Source organism: Elgaria multicarinata, chromosome 3 (assembly GCF_023053635.1).
Source record: "Elgaria multicarinata webbii isolate HBS135686 ecotype San Diego chromosome 3, rElgMul1.1.pri, whole genome shotgun sequence".
Taxonomy (NCBI): domain Eukaryota; kingdom Metazoa; phylum Chordata; class Lepidosauria; order Squamata; family Anguidae; genus Elgaria; species Elgaria multicarinata.
The window spans coordinates 55,715,324-55,732,199 of NC_086173.1; the positions used below are offsets into that span (position 1 = coordinate 55,715,324).

Sequence of the window (16,876 nt, forward strand, 5' to 3'; positions counted from 1 at the left end):
AGCAAAATATTTGAAATATTGTGAAACTCTGTATCTATTGTGAGCTGAGCGAACACCACGATTTGCACAATTTATTCACAGAACGTGGGAGTTGCTTAATGTAGAACGTGCCTGAGTCTGAAATAGGAGCGGAGGCCCTAACTTGGATCCAGGCACATTCTTACAGGGCATTTAGCTCCGTTTTCAACCATGGGGAGATTTACACGACATTCTGAAGGCTCCAGAGGGGGCAGTGGCTGATCAGAGGGCTCAGTAAGTGAACATTACATCACTTAGATGAACCTCTTCGTTATTCCTCCCCCCACCTCCTGCCATTCCCTGAAATGACACATACAGTCAAATGGGCTTTAGGAGAGTCTTACATCTAAAAGGTGGCCAGATGGTGAAAGCAGCATTTCAGTATTTTGCCCAAGAGGTTAGAAGAAGCTGCTGGCAAGATTAAGATCATACTTTGAGTTGTTACAGTGTCAAGAGCTAGTTACATGAGGACACAACCCGATGGCTAAACTACACGGTATATTAAATACATAGCATGCAGCTTAGCCTCTTTCTTTTTTTATTTACAAGTGTGCATGCAGGGCCCAATCCAGATCAGAACCACTATGCACAGATAATGGAGATTTAAGGTCTAACTTTGACCACACATGGGGGCTCAAAAAAAACCCCCAAACTCTACTGGTGCCAACGGAGGCTTTTTTATTTAGCCCACATACACAAGTGGAGAAGGAGTGAATTTAGGAAAAATAACTGGCTGAGAAGGGAAGATGTAAACCTTCCTAACCTATGCATGGTGGTCTTCATCCGGATGAAGGATCCATGCACTGACTTGTAAGTAAAACAAAAAGATAAATATTTAACGTTGTGTGTAGTTTAGCCCTCAATGACAGACCTTTTAAAATGTGTTTTAGTATGTCTTATTTAACTGTTTAATTCAGTTCGCTGCAGGTTTAATGAGTAAGTCTGAGGTAATAGAAGTGAGTTAAAATGGAGGATAAGAGCCTCTGAATAATGAGAATCTCATTTCTCCTGTCTCTCAGAGTAACTGATAATGTAAAGGGGGGCGGGGGGACAACACACACATTGACTCTACCATACCATAACAGGGACTTAAAGACCGAGATAACAAATGTGATTCGTGGCTGGAGGGCATTTATCGATGTTTAAAGTAAATGTGCATAGGCTTACACAACTAAGTCAACGATAACCTCTACTCATGCATGAGACCCTCAGGTGCTTTTCCATTTCAGTTCCTTTTCACAAGCCCTGGAAAATCCATCTGCCTTTTCAGTTCTGTAAACTGCTCACTTCAATTTAAAGCGGGGTGGTTTGGGTACCATGACTGCACAGAGCAAGCACATTAATTGGGATTGGACACAGAATTTAGAATCTTAAGATCAGAACTTCCATTAAAACAGAAATAGCCCCCGAGGCTAAGAAAATAGGTTTGAGAGTATCTTGTCATGATGAAACTACAGAAGCCTGCAAGGAAGTGAAGACCCCATGCAAATGGTGGAGCCTCAATGACCCCCCATAGCTCTTTTTTCCCATACCCTGTGATTACCAGGACTGTAGGAAAGAGACAATGTTGCTTTTAGTTGGATTTGATTAATGTATACAGGAAACAGAATTCAGGTTTTACTGGCATAAAACATTGATATTTTTAAAAAACAGTTTATAGACAGAGCTGATAAAAAGTTCCTGGTATCTTCCCCCCCACACATGGACATTTTGAATGGATGCTGTAGTCTTATGGGTGCTTAACCAGTCTTTCTTGTGCTTGTATTTATTGACAGCATTAAAAGTTTGTGTTTGGTCCAGAAACATATTTGTTAACAGTCACATACTGCTGCCTAGCTGTGTCCACAGTTATTATAACCAACCATTTGATATTACAGCAGCCAGACCAAAGATCATTCCGTCACAGTATGAATCACAACCAGTACTGAACAGTGGAGCAGGAGAGTGGAGAACTTCCTTTAATTTAAAACTAGGGAGTACAAAAAGTGTCAGTAGAACTGTTTGCTATATCACATGAAACTCCAACCATCCTACAGCTTAATAGACCAATGTAAAGCCTTTCTTGGTGCTTATCTATCTCCCTCTGCTCCTTTCCTGTTACTGTATCCCTAAAGCTCTTGCACTGTGGTTGCAATGTGTGAGTAGTTCTTTCTTCCCCTTTGCTCCAGCCTTACTAAGCTATGGACTGAGCTGTTAGGAAGGAAAAGCAAATTTCTGAAGATTCTGTGGCTCCCTGTCTTATTTTAAAGAGGGAGAAAATGTTGGCATTTAGTACTACCAATGATTGTGTTCACGCAGATAGAGTCTGTAGTATCTCATAGGGTGATAGGGAAAACCTCGCTCTTCCACTCGATATAGTGGCAAAGTAACAGCCACCTTTCTGTCACCTACTTTGCCACCTCATACTTGTTTGGAGGCTTGGCACATCTCTGCCCAAGATGACTAGCCACTGTCCCCATCTTCCACCTAAGCTCTCAGCAATATCACTTGTCACAGAACACAAGTGATGGAACAAAGGTTTCCTCCAGAACAATCTTGAAATGAGGTAGGATGGGATGGGATACCATCTCACCTGTTTAGGCAAACATAACTGAGCCTGGCCTAACAATCTCACATCCTTCCCTTCACCCAACACCTCATTTTGAAACCATCTCACTTCAAGCACTGCACTAGAACTTAGCATTTTGAAACAGAACCACTGTTCGGATGTGTATTTATCTCATTTAACCCATCCCAAGACAAATCTCATTCAGGAGTCTTTCTTGAACCAGTTGCTTCTCCTCATTCCATCTACCTTTTACACCTTGCTTCTAGGGTGGCACCCAATACCTGGATATCTTCCACACTTTCCCTACTCTCATCTTAAAAACTGATCTGATGCAAATACCAGTCAGTGTGTGGATGGCACCCTGTCTATAGCACTTTCTCCCTTCTCCACCAAAACCCACCATCCTTAAGGATATTCCTACAATTGCATGTGAAGTGACACCATGAGGGCTAGAAACTTGATTTTCTCAAATGAATATTGAAATTCATAGGAATCTCAGAGCAGTATCCAATGGGGTCCTTGTGCATCCACCGATTCCTTTGCACCCCATCAATTCCACCACTTGCGCAATGACAATTTAGTAGTTCTGGAGGCAACCCAAAATGAGAGGAAAATCTCATTTCTGGAAGGGGTTGGGTCAGCAGAGTTCACACAAGAGAGTTCTGTTGATCTGCCCCCTTTCAGAAACAAGCATTTCTGCTTGTTCATTTCTGGGTTGACCCCAGAAGCACTAAATCACAAATCTACAAGCTCTAGCAGCTGCTTGTGGAACAGAATTGGTGGCATTAGCCAGCATGCAGACCACAACTGGATGGGCAGTATTGGATACTGGCCCCATTTTGCAGAATGTGAATAAACTTGGCTGAGTTTCATCTATATAGTATAGCTTCATCCAATGGCCTGGGGAAGAACCAAAATCTAGACAGTATAGCAAAATTACATATGGATACAATTTAAGATCAAAACGTTCTTCTAGCCATTGGCTGAAGAACCCCTAGGAAGAGACCATGCTGCCTTTCTCCATCTAGGCCAGCCACTGGCTGGGGGAGTATGGGAATTGTAGTCCAGCCCCTGTGAAGGACACCAGGTTGGGAATGGCTTATCTAGGCACCCAGCCCGACCTCCTCTCATGTCCACATCAAACCCAAACACACAGAGTTAATAACTTACTGTGTGTTGAAATATGGAGGAGAGTTCTTACAACTCACATTGCCCTAGTAGGTATCTTTAAAAATGATAATTTCGTGCAGAAAAAAAATCCCATTAGGCCAGCAGCAGCCCTTTATCTCGATTCCAAAACAGTAAACCTTGCAGGCTAAATCATGATGGGAAATTATACAGTATGACAGGACAAAGAAGTTCCCGAGCCCCCGTGTCATCATAAAACACACAAGCGAACCTGTCACTTTGATGTCGCGCTCGATGAAATCCCTACCTGCTCTTGACTCCTTCAAAGGCTGCCTTCTGGCAAGGACTTATCTGATGGTTTATTCGTTGCTGAAAGACAGAGGGAAAAATAAAATAAAATGTTGAACTAACATGGAGATATACAGTTTATCCGAAAACAAATGATGGGGTATTTCTACATTTGAATGACAGTATCCACTGATGAAGGTGGTAAGACAAGCACAATACTTTGTCTGTTCTATGGAATTCTGGTATTTTCGCTCTTCCCAATTCCCCTAAAAGGGAGAGGGGGCCTTCTGGTCAAGATATAGCCTGAGAGACACCCTTGGTGTTCCCAGACAGTTCAGTTGCAATACCTGGACAGTTCAAGCAATGTAATTGAATTAGATAAATGGTACAGTGCCCTGTTCTCTATTAAATAATCTGCTATATCTTTCCCACCCACTCAGTTCTGTTAACATGCCTCTGCAAGGGTGGGTTTGCGCAAAACAGATAACCATTTAGCAGTGAGACTATTGTAATTAAGTGCCTAGATAGCGAAGGCTTTTAATTCACATTTACAAACACTAATTCCAATTTTTAGTAATTGCAACAATGGTATTCAAAAGAGCAAAGTGCCTGTGATTTCTAAGTTACTTTTGAAAATAACCACACACCTGACTTTGGAAATAAGTCCCATCGCTTTCATTGCAACTTGCTTCTTGGGAAGTGTGTTTAGAATTATAGCATTTGATCATGTATTCATACTCATGACCTCAAAGTATGAGAATGTGTTTTCAGCGTGGCACAATGAGATCTATAAAGTGTTCAAATTCAAGAATTAAACTATAAGGCAGGGGTGAGATCATGTGGCCATCCTGATGTTGGACTCCAGCTCCCATCAGCCCTAGCCACCATGGCCAGCAACATGGGAACTGCAGTCCAATAATATCTCGAAGGCTACACGTTCCCCATCCCTGCCACAAGGTGTTCATAAAATAGTACGTAGCACCAAAAAAGATTCAGAAGATGAATAAAACAAATATGAATCTCTGTGGGAGAGAAAAGTAATGTGTGCCAGATTTTCTATGCCACATGGAAGACAAATGTTTAGGATGTTTTGATCAGATGTGGTCAAGACAATCACAAAACAATATGTAATAAGAACACCTAAGTTGGCAATATTGGGACTGTACACAGAGGAACATGAAGGATTGTTACATAAATATCTAATAACACAATTATTGATAGCTGTAAGAGTTGTAATAACTACACATTGGAAAGGTCAAATGAAACCATCAAATGCAACTTGGTAGAATAAAATGTGGAACCAACTTAAAACAGACAAGTTAACAAATCTGTGCTCAGGGACAAGGAATAACAAATGACTTTTAAAATGATTTGGAACTGCCCTTGAGATATAGAGATAAGGACACATTGTAATACATTATAATGTATTGTTGGTCTACTGTACTGTAAATGGTACATATATAGTTTAGATATTTCTAGTTTGGTTAGGGATGCAGCCCTATACCCACTTACCTGGTAAGACTCAATGGGTCTTACTTCTGAATAGACATGCATAAAATTGCACTGTAAATAGTTGTTTTTGCCATTCCTTTTTCAGCTGCATTGTAATTGTTAATGACTGCTTAAACATGTACTGTTTTCTTAAATGGATTCTTCTGCTGAATGGACAGCATCCAAAGCTGCACTAGTGCGAATGACCACAAGCATAATGGGAAACGAGCACTTGGAAGCACAACAGGGTCTGAGGCATGGCAAGGTCAAAACACAGGTAAGCAGTCCAACATAAACACAGTCTGAAGAGCAAGAGTCATGCAGGAGTCAGAAGGTCAGCAGCAGATCAGTCAAGAACTAAGGGTTCAAGGCACCAGAACTAGCGTCGGATACTGCCCAATGTATTTGCTTAAAAACATAATAAATTGTAATTTCTAAGAAGAATTATTGCAGGGGGACCAAAGGCAAAGAAGGGCAGGGCTCCTGTATCATTAAGAAGGGATTTTGGCATGTGCAACTTCTATCACCCACCTATGACAAGCTGCATCATCAAAATGTCTTCAGCAGCATAACACATCAGGTGCAGAAGGCTCATGTCATTTGTAACTGGCAAGCCTAAAATGCAACTATAAGCCTGGTTCAGATACAATGGAGGCCTCCATCTGAGCACCACATCGCTTATGAGCTGGCAATATCCTCACGGAGATGCTATTTGTAAGAACCAGCACCTCCATATAGTGGCTGATTTTTGCAAATTGCCACAATCATGCAGAACACAGTGGTTTCATGTGGAAGCACCAGTTCTCACAAATAGAGCCTCCCACATGAGAGCTGCTGAGCCATGAGTTCTCAAGGTACTTGTGGGGGATGCCATTATGTATGGACCATGCTACAGGCTTAGGAGCCATCCTTTGGCCATCCTTTCTCTAGATGGGAGTCCTCCTGATGCCCCAAAACAAATGTATCATGTCTAACACTTACTAGAGCAGAGTGCATTAATTAGTGGGTAGAAAAAAAATGAATGCACAACCTCGAGTCTTTTTTTCCAAGCTTGTTTTTTCATGTTAATGCTGTGATTTTGCTCCATACATTTGCCACTGGATGAGTGTCAAATAGGAAAAATAAGAAACATTAGCATATCTTGCAGTTTGTCGCTGCCAATGCAGATGCCAATGTTTTCTTTTCTTTTTCTACACAACTCTGTTCCTCTTATTTCTCAGCTTCACTGAACGAACAGAGAGAAACCAGAGGAGTGCAACAAAATGTCAGAAACTCTTTTTTTTTAAAAAAATAAAGATGGATTCTACTTCCACTGAAATGGTAAGGATTGGTTGATTTGAGAAAAGGAATATAAAGGAGCAGAGATCTATTTTAGGGGGCCGGATTCATGAAATGCATCTCTCAGCCCTGAATTGTCTCTGTAACACTTGACATCTATCCAATCTACTGCTTGGATCATTTCTACGTCCTGAATTCCTTGCATTCCCTAACCTTATTCCACATGATCCAACAAGCAACCCCTGTTAAATTCACTATTTATACAGAAACAAGTGTAGCACAAAAACACACACATCACGTATATTTCCCCCCAGTATAGTGAGTAGGGCTGTCAACCAGCCCATATTTTATGGTGCAATTAGTAAAAATTAATCCTGCCAGTTAAGTAGAGTACTAGGCCTTGAAAAATGCCAGTAAACTCCCAGCTTTGCCCTTGACCTGTTACTTTTTTTTCCAGATGTTGCCTCTGACCTGCTACATTATAACCTGGCTCCGCTCAAGGGGACAATATTTTAAAAACCAAATGTTGGCAATCCTGGTAGGGAGGCATAATGATATGGCAGGGACTGAAAATAGAGGGCTCAGGATGCAGGAAGACATGGGAGGGAAATGAATGCTATTTGGTGATATCTCACCTTTTCTGCAGAAACATTACTCAGCAGTGCAAGGCCATAGTTTTTTCTGCATAAAACCTATTTAATTTCAGTAATACTCTAGCTTCTAACTGCCATCCAAAATAAAGTTCACATCAGTATGTTTGATATGCAAAATCTGGCATGGTTTGGAAGGTGGCAATCACCAATTCCCTGTACACCTTCAAGGGGATCAAGATAAACAGAGACAAAGACAGGCTGTAGTAAACATAGTGCATTTATTAGGCAGATTTCTATCTTGCCTAATGTTATGGAATCTAAAGTCCCAACTCCCATTTTCTCTATATCTGCCAAAGACACTTTTCTTCCATAATAACGAGATGGCTGGGTCACATAGCCTGAGCTTTGCATAAATCCACAAGACGGTGGTTTCCTTGAGTTGATCCTATCTAATAGGAAGAGAAATATCCCTTCGACTTTACGCCTCTTAAAGTTACCTCCCTTGGTGAAGCAATGTGTAAGTATCACTCTCTGGCACTCTCTGAAAAGCCCCAAGAGCCTAGCTGATTGGTTATTTGCTTTCCATCCTGTTTGTCATGGGCCCTAGGCTAGAACACACCATTAAAAAAGGATAGTTTTTAACCATAATTTTGTCTGGTGAAGATCTGCCTGTTTCCCACCAGAATGGAATCCATATCACCGACGCATAGAAGAATATGAAGCTGAAACTACATCTAGGGTTTTTATCAACAGTAAGTGCTAATTAGAACGTGCTGCCTAGTTTTATTTTAATGCAATCTCCTACCACTCTCACTCACTCTACCTTTAACTATGTAATAAAGTACCTTGCGTTAGAAGCCTGCAATTGACTGATTTGCTGCATAGCTAGGGTGGCCACATATCAATTGTCAAAAATAAGTAAAAGAAATAATAACACACCAAAAAAAAAAAAAAAAAAAAAAGGCCAAAAGAGGGCATCAATGTGCAGAACATTTGCACATGCTAATTTACCTGTGTAGATGCAAGCTTGGAATTATTATAATTTAAGAAGAAATACAGTACATCTCATCCTAGTGTGGAAGTTGGTGATTAGGTGACCAATGTCTCCATCTGTTCAGTCTGCTGTTGAGTTGCTCACTCTTGATGGGAAACAGTTCCTAGCATTCTTTATCTTTAAACTGGAATTAGACTGGGCAGCCTTTCTGATAGCACATGCCCACCATAGCCTATAGATTGATAAGGAGAGGTGAGTAGGAATCATAGGATTGGGTCTGGCCGACAGTGACTGGCAAGCTTGAGGAGTGTCACTTCCCTACAATTAAGAAGTCCCATAGCACCCATTGACTTCAAAACCAGGGAGATCGCAGAGGCACATCTTCCCTGGGTGTATCTCCCTGTTCATCCCTGTTTGAATCTCATTACAATCATCTGGTGAAGTGGATGAGGCTGAAAGATAGTGACTTGGCCAAAGACACCCAGGCAAGATCAACACCAATAAGAAGCACTAGTGTAGAAGTGCACTGATAACTGTTAGAGCACATTCAGCATTCCGTATACCACTTTCCTAGCATAATTTCCTCCTTTTTATTCCATATTATCCAAAACACTGTAACAGATATCACTTATGCAAGGTATAAATGTGCAAGAGAGACATAGCGTCACCATGATGGGATTGTATGACATGAGGAGTAGATCTGGTCCTAGTCAGCTTCCATGGACATAATTACTGCCTGCCTATTTCTCAGACCAGCTTTAGAGAAGCCCTCAGGTTAGGACTAACTTGGCACTCAAACCAGCTGCTCTGCCTTTGTTTGGCTCTCTTCAGGCAATGGCAACAGCAGTGACCAAGCGGAGGAGGTAGACCCACTGAGAGCATCTCGTCCAAGAGTGCCTCCAGCAACCTGGAACCAGGGCTGAAGTATTTATATCTGAAAGCAACTCAGGGGAAAGCTTTTAGGAGAGTTTGGTAAGACAGGTCATATTTGTGTGAAGCCATTACACAAGAATGTAACAGCAAACATATCCCAAGTAGCTCTGAACCATCACAAACATCTGTAGAGTGCAACACCATGGCCAGTTTTCAAAGGAACTACTTTAGGGCTTGTCACACTGTGCCATAAAACCCTGAATACATCTACCTATTCAAGTGGCTCTGGACAACTTCCCTCAGATTTTGCATAGGTCAGCCACCAACCTGTCATACCTAAGAAAATCAACCTAAGTATTACAAAAATTAATGTAAGCTAACACTGCCACTGGACCAAGATGTCAAGACCCACATCTGCACTCTGCCCCTCAGGTAAGTAGGAGTACACTGGCAAGGAATTAGTCTTTTTGCACCAGATGGCTCCCTAGTACCAGGTAAAGCCAGCTCTCTTAGGCTTTAACACAAAGAGGCTTAAAAGTAATTAGCAGCTCCATTAAAAAAAAAATACAAAGCAGTTGCTGTGATAAAAAGGAGTGTGAGAAAGGAGACTGATTAGGAGTTTTGCAGTGCTTTTAGGCCAAAAGGATGAATTATAGCTTTCAAAAGAGGTGATTTTTTATTCCACAGAGAGGTTAAAGGTATTTACAAGCTGGTGCTTTGATGCTGCTTTGTTTTAAAGGCGTTTGTGGAGCTATTTGTGAGATGACAGTTTCAGCAGCATCACTTTGAATTCAGCATTCTCCAGAATGAAAATTAGAAGAAGATTGGTTTTCTCACCAGAATAATCAACAAAAGCCAGGTGGTTTATGGTTGCCTGGTGACCATGAAAAGAGCAGCTTTCCTCATTCAGGATCTATTTCTAGCTGGCATGTCACACTGCCACGTTAAAGCTAAATGGAGCAGGAAAGGTGACTTGAATGGGGCTCAGCCCTACGAGAGGAGGCAGTTGGTGTGTGTGTGTGTTTGTGTATTATATAATTTATTTATTTATTACATTTTTATACCGCCCAATAGCCGAAGCTCTCAGGGCGGTTCACAAAACCGCCCAGCACAAAGGGATCTTAAAGCACAAAGGGATCTCCCATGAAGATAATGGGATTGAGATCTCCCTTTAGATGAAGTGTTTGCTTAAGAGCTGCACATCCTAGGGTGCCAGTAGCTCTACATAGGGCCAGTGTTTCTGTGCAATCCATTTCACATTTGCATTCTTGCAAATGCCTGCAAACATCTGCAGACCAAGCCTAGCCTAGGGATGTCGGAGAAATCTGCAACCACTTCAATTGAGCCTGGATTTCTATGAAATTGGCCTGAAGATTCTGCAGCAGACTGGCTTTTTCCATGTCACGTGGTTTCCATGAATGCGCAGGCTGGCTTTTCACTTAAGGAAAGGATTTGCACAAATTAATGTTCATTAGCACCAATTCTCATTAACTGATGTATATTAGTACATTTGCTCACGTGTATATTAGTACTAATGTACATTTATGCTAGACTAGTGTGAATTAACCCAAGTACCATGAAATCCTGTTTTTTCTTTTTTTAAAAAAAAGACTGATTCTGTCAATGAGCAAACTACGGAATGAAAGACGCTTGACAATTCATGAAACAGAAGGAGCAGATTTAACAAAAACCGTATATCCCCCATCCTCAGCATATTTATGCAGAAGCAAAACTGATGGAGTTCAATGGATTTTACTTCCTAGTGAGTATGCTTCATAGGATAGCAAGCAGAAGGCTGGCTCATACCATCAGTTCTGCCTCTACACCATCATTTTTGGATTGTGCACATCTGTCATGGCATGTACAGTCGTGTGAAAAAGAAAGTACACCCTCTTGGAATTGTATGATTTTACATATCAGGACATAATAACAATCATCTGTTCCTTAGCAGGTCTAAAAATTAGGTAAATACAACCTCAGATGAACAACAACACATGACATATTACACCATGTCATGATTTATTTAACAGAAATAAAGCCAAAATGGAGAAACCATATGTGAAAAAGTAAGCACACCTTAAGATTCAATAGCTTGTAGAACCACCTTTAGCAGCAATAACTTGAAGTAATCGTTTTCTGTATGACTTTATCAGTCTCTCACATTGTTGTGGAAGAATTTTGGCCCACTCTTCTTTACAATGTTGCTTCAGTTCATTGAGGTTTGAGGGCATTTGTTTATGCACAGCTTTCTTAAGGTTCTGCCACAGCATTTCAATTGGATTGAGGTCTGGACTTTGACTGGGCCATTGCAACACCTTGATTCTTTTCTTTTTCAGCCATTCTGTTGTAGATTTGCTGGTGTGCTTGGGATCATTGTCCTGTTGCATGACCCAATTTTGGCCAAGCTTTAGCTGTTGGACAGATGGCCTCACATTTGACTCGAGAATACTTTGATATAAAGAGGAGTTCATGGTCGACTCAATGACTGCAAGGTTCCCAGGTCCTGTGGCTGCAAAACAAGCCCAAATCATCATCCCTCCACCACCGTGCTTGACAATTGGTATGAGGTGTTTGTGCTGATATGCTGTGTTTGGTTTTCACCAAATGTGGCGCTGTGCATTATGGCCAGACATCTCCACTTTGGTCTCGTCTGTCCAAAGGACATCGTTCCAGAAATCTTGTGATTTGTTCAGATGCAACTTTGCAAACCTAAGCCGTGCTGCCATGTTCTTTTTAGAGAGAAGAGGCTTTCTCCTGGCAACCCTTCCAAACAAACCATACTTGTTCAGTCTTTTTCTAATTGTACTGTCATGAACTTTAACATTTAACATGCTCGCTGAGGCCTGTAGAGTCTGAGATGTAACTCTTGGGTTTTTTGCAATTTCTCTGAGCATTGCACAGGCTGACCTTGGGGTGATTTTGCTGGGATGTCCTCTCCTGGGAAGACTGGCAACTGTCTTGAATGTTTTCCACTTTTGAATCATCTTTCTCACTGTAGAATGATGGACTTTAAATTGTTTGGAAACGGCCTTATAACCCTTCCCAGACTGATGGGCAGCAGCAATTGCTTCTCTAAGATCATTGCTGATGTCTTTCCTCCTTTGCATTGTGTTAACACACACCTGAATGCTCCAGACCAGCAAACTGGAAAACTTTGGCTTTTATAGAGGTGGTCATACTTGCTGATGATCAGTTAATCACGGGCATTTGATTAGCAGCACCTGCCTGCTACTTAGCATCTTAATTCCTATGGAAGCAGTAAGGGTGTACTTACTTTTTCACACATGGCTTCTCCATTTTGGCTTTATTTCTGTTAAATAAATCATTACACGGTGTAATATGTCATGTGTTGTTGTTCATCTGAAGTTGTATTTACCTAATTTTTAGACCTGCTAAGGAACAGATGATTGTTATTATGTCCTGATATGTGAAATCATACAATTCCAAGAGGGTGTACTTTCTTTTTCACACGACTCTATGCTCAGGGTTTTGTGAATGGTGCATCAGAGGGCTGAAACTACTGGTACTCCCAGTTTATTGAGGTGAGCAAAGCAATCAGAGATGTCTCCCTCCCACACTTATAGAAAGCACGTATGCCAGTATAATTATTTAAATCTGCTTCACACAGTCTACCCTCTGCGTGGCTCAAGGAGTATTCCTAAGGACAGGTATGAACAGGTGCAAGGAAACTGGATGGATTCCACAGACACCTTTGTGAACTGGCCGTCACTCTTTTTCCATGTCCTTGATGTTCCCCCAGACTCATGCTTGAGCAAGGTGATGACCACATGCAAGAGCCCTGTGCCTTAAACAGCTGCATAGCAGAGGCCCAGGTAGCAGTAGGGATTTTAATACAAACCAACCAAATTCGCACTTCCCCACCAAATTTGTGAACCACAGTACAATTAATCTTCAGGTTTTGCACTGAATTCTGTGTTCTCCAATTAAAAATGAGGTATAAAAATGCTTACTTTAGGGGAAAGAGTATTCAAAGGGGCATGTATTAGGGGAAAGCGCATACAAAAAAGGGGAAAAATTTGTGTGTGCATTTTTTTTAAAAATAGAATCACAAACTGATGCAGAAACAGGACGGAATGAACTTATGCTTGAAAAAAATGTAAATGTAAGAGAAAGTGAAACAGACAGATTTATCCATCCCTCAGTAGCAGCTCATCAAGCAAGGCGAAGAAAAGCAGAAGCTAAGGTCGCTTCCTGTTCTACGTGTCTATTAAAGGCACAGGAGCCTTCCCTTCTTTGCATCAAGCTACCTTACTCCACCCAAACCAGACTGTTTCTACGGCTCTGCCACACTCACTGTGCTTGAAGGCCAATTCCAAAGGCACAAAACAGGCACTGACCGTGCAAGACCATTCAGCGTGCATTGCAACCGCAATCAAGGCTGCAGAGTGAAGTGGCCATCCAGTTTCCCAGTTGTGCCGGCTAAGCAATGTTCTCCCCACAGCGAAGTCTCTGGAAACAGTTATTCACCACACCACAGAAACTGAGAACCAACCTGGCCACGTCTGTAATGAAGCAAGAAGATGGCTGCTTTATGATCCAGCGAATGTGAAAGGCTGAACGTGTGTAGCTAGAGTTGATTTTCAGTTGTGTGATCGAGCAGGTTTTCACCCAGGAACATACGAGGAGGAATTGTAGCTCAGTGATAGAGCACCTGCTTTGCCTGCTAAAGGTCCCAGGTTCAGTCCTCAGCACCTCCAGGTGGGGCTAGGAAAGAATCCTGAAAAACCAGAGAGCTGCTACCAGTCAGTGTTGATGATACTGGTCTAGATGGACCAATGGTCTGACTTAGCATTGGGCAGCTTCCTGTGTTCCTATTAATGAGCTCTTCCCTGCTGTAGTAGCTTCAGCTTCCCTGCATTTCAAAGAAAACAATGTAGAAAGGTCATTCCATAGTTGGTTTGGAAGCATCTAGCCCTACCTTCTAAAGAACTAGTCTTGTCCCTGCCTTTCTATCTGATTATGCCCAACTTTGCTTGATCTCTTTTTCTGTTTGGCCTTGCCTCCATGTGCCCAGGCCTGCTTAGCCCGCATCACGTCTTTCCGCACCATCCTTGAACCCCATTATCCCAGGATTCTTTAGGGCTTGCAGATACCCTTGCAATCAGGACTTGCTCCAGGTTAGGGTCCCCAAGCAAAGTGCTCTGGGGTGGGCTCCCTATCCACTCTCTTCCTTAGCCATAGGCCTACCTGACAGCAGTGACCTGCTTGATGATGATGATGATGATGAACCACCCTGGAATTAAATTTGATTGAACAGCAGTATAAAAATATTTGAAATAAATAAAGTAAGTTTTCCCTGGATGCCCCGGAGCAGCATCAGAGTCTATTCAGTACTGGGATTCTTGATCATAAGACCTTCTGGTGTGATTAAGGATAACAGCAGCAGCAGCAGCAACAACAACCCAGCTCAATTTGAAATAGGCATATCCTGCTCATGAGCCAAAGGTAATTTGCAGATGTTAACTGAGAGGAAAATGGTAAATTGCTTATGGATATTTCCCAAAGAAAGGGAAGTTCATCAAATACAATTTTGCTATGAAATTTGTCTTTAGCTCTAGGGAGCTAGATAAGATTCTGAGTTATTAGATATTAGCCCGGAGCATTCTGATAACATTAGGTATTATTTATCATTAAAGCCAGCTAGGAGAAAAGAGCCATTTTCTTGTGGGAGCCAACAATATGTATTTGAAAGGAGCCAGGTGGGAGGGGGAACCACACAGAGACATAAACCCCTAAGCTTTCAGTACAGCTTCTTATTTCCTTGCTTGAGCTTAGAGTGAAGTTAAGAGACTTAATGCTTAAGAGCAACAGATTGCAGGGAAACAGAACTTCTTGTGTTTGATAAAAGACTCCAGAATTTAAAGGCATTTGAAACAGTGAATGAACAAAAACACCTTAAATGGAGGCTGTCATTTTGTGCAGTTTAGAACACACAAGTGCCTTTTGATTTCACTGGGGCCTATCCAGTTGTAACGGCATGGTAATTTGAATGCCAAGGACAAGTTCTGGATGCTTGATTTGAAGCCATAGAATTTGTGTGTGTGGGGGGGGGGGGGAAGGTGGAATGCCTCTGCTATAAAACCTTCTGGGGATGTAACATAAGGCCTGCTATACTAATGAGTGAATTCTTATAATGTAGTGATTTCCTGTGCAATTCTATGCATGTTTTGACGAAAAAAAGCCCTACAATGTCCGACTGGAGGGATACTAGGAGTTGAAGGGATTTTTTTTCTGTCTAAACATGCATAGAATTGAGCATGTTTAGACAGGAAAGGGCCAAAGTAGATGTGAAGTTAAATGCTTGAACGGATTTAACAGATTTTGTCCCCACTCCACCACTAAGTGACAGTGACACAGAGGGGCTTAATAGGATTGGGATGTATTGCATGGAAGGGGGGGGGGTTAGCCCCCTTCCCCAGTTGCAGGTATTTTGATTTAACAGAGCACAAGAAGTTGGTTTAAGGACAGGCCCAACCACATCGAAGGTCTGTAAGCCTTGTTTTGAATTGTTCTCCAAGTTAACAAATGTGTTATAATTATGTATTTTATATTTTGTATTCAATGTTGTTCCCCACTTTGATCCAGAGGGAGAGGCGGGTAAGAAATAAATAAATAAAAATAAACTGGTGTCAGGACAGTGCTTTACTCAGCACCTTTCAAGCTGAGGCCTTGCTAAACAGCTTGATTCACAGATGAGGATCCCTAAAAGTACATATACAATAATCCCCACATATAGTCTTCATGGACTAAAGGCTGGGTGGTGTATTGGCAGGTAGTGGGGTAGAGTGGCCAGGGACTCATTGCCAAAAGAGAGTTAATGCATCATCAAAAATAAAAGGGACAAAAGAGGTCACCAATTTGGATAATATTTGCCCGTACTAATTTATACGCATAAATGCAAAATTAAAAATAATTACTATATTTTCACTAGAAATATAATTCATCGCACCATAGTGGTGATGACTGTGACCAGGTGACTGTTCAGCTGTTGATCTGCTAAGTCAGCTGTTGTCCAGGTGTTGCCTCTTGATGGTCAACTTCAAGGCCCCTGTTGTCCCTTCCTATGGTTCTTTATCTTTAAACAAGTCTAGGACTGGACAGCCCTCCAAATAAAGGACACCTTCAAAGAGAGGAGTGTCCTCTGGCAGCTCTTCAAATAGAGGGCATGTGGTCTGAAAGTAGGACATGTAGTCACCCTAAGGACAGCTGCAATGCTGCGGTCATGACAGATGGGAGTACTCTCAGTATCAACTGAGCTGTTAGAGGACAGGTCTTATGGTTCACCATCTAAAAAAAGAGAAGGCCATGGATTGCCTATGGCAGCCTTGTCCAATTTCATGCCCTCCATGCTGGGTAGGGATGATAAGATTTGTAGTTCAATACATCTTCGGGGCACTAGATTTAGGAAGGCTGGATTACAGAGTGGCTGGGAAGGAGAAGAAACCACCATAAGGGGAAAATACATGGTGACCTTGAAAGTTTCAGGAAAGCTGGCAGTTACTGGGTGGCTAGCCAGGCGTGAAAGCACTGGTCATGCCACATGTACCAGCTGCTTATTCACTAGATCTGAGATAGAAAAACTGTAAGAACGACATCAGACAGGGGGAAAGTCAAGTATCCTTACCATCACTTTCCGCTCCACTT

At 41.8% G+C, this 16,876-nt stretch overlaps 1 protein-coding gene across 4 annotated transcripts in view; it reads right to left on the minus strand.

Annotated features, from left to right (window-relative positions):
• The window catches only part of TNRC6C (trinucleotide repeat containing adaptor 6C), a 544,733-nt gene that overhangs the window by 320,431 nt on the left and 207,426 nt on the right, over positions 1-16,876 (minus strand). For 3 of the 4 annotated variants that reach the window (XM_063120370.1, XM_063120371.1, XM_063120369.1), the window contains exon 5: positions 4,002-4,063. The exons of the other annotated variant lie outside the window; for it this stretch is intronic. In XM_063120370.1, coding sequence (XP_062976440.1) covers positions 4,002-4,063 — 62 coding nt within the window. The remainder of the gene's footprint in view (positions 1-4,001; positions 4,064-16,876) is intronic. 4 annotated transcript variants of the gene reach the window in all.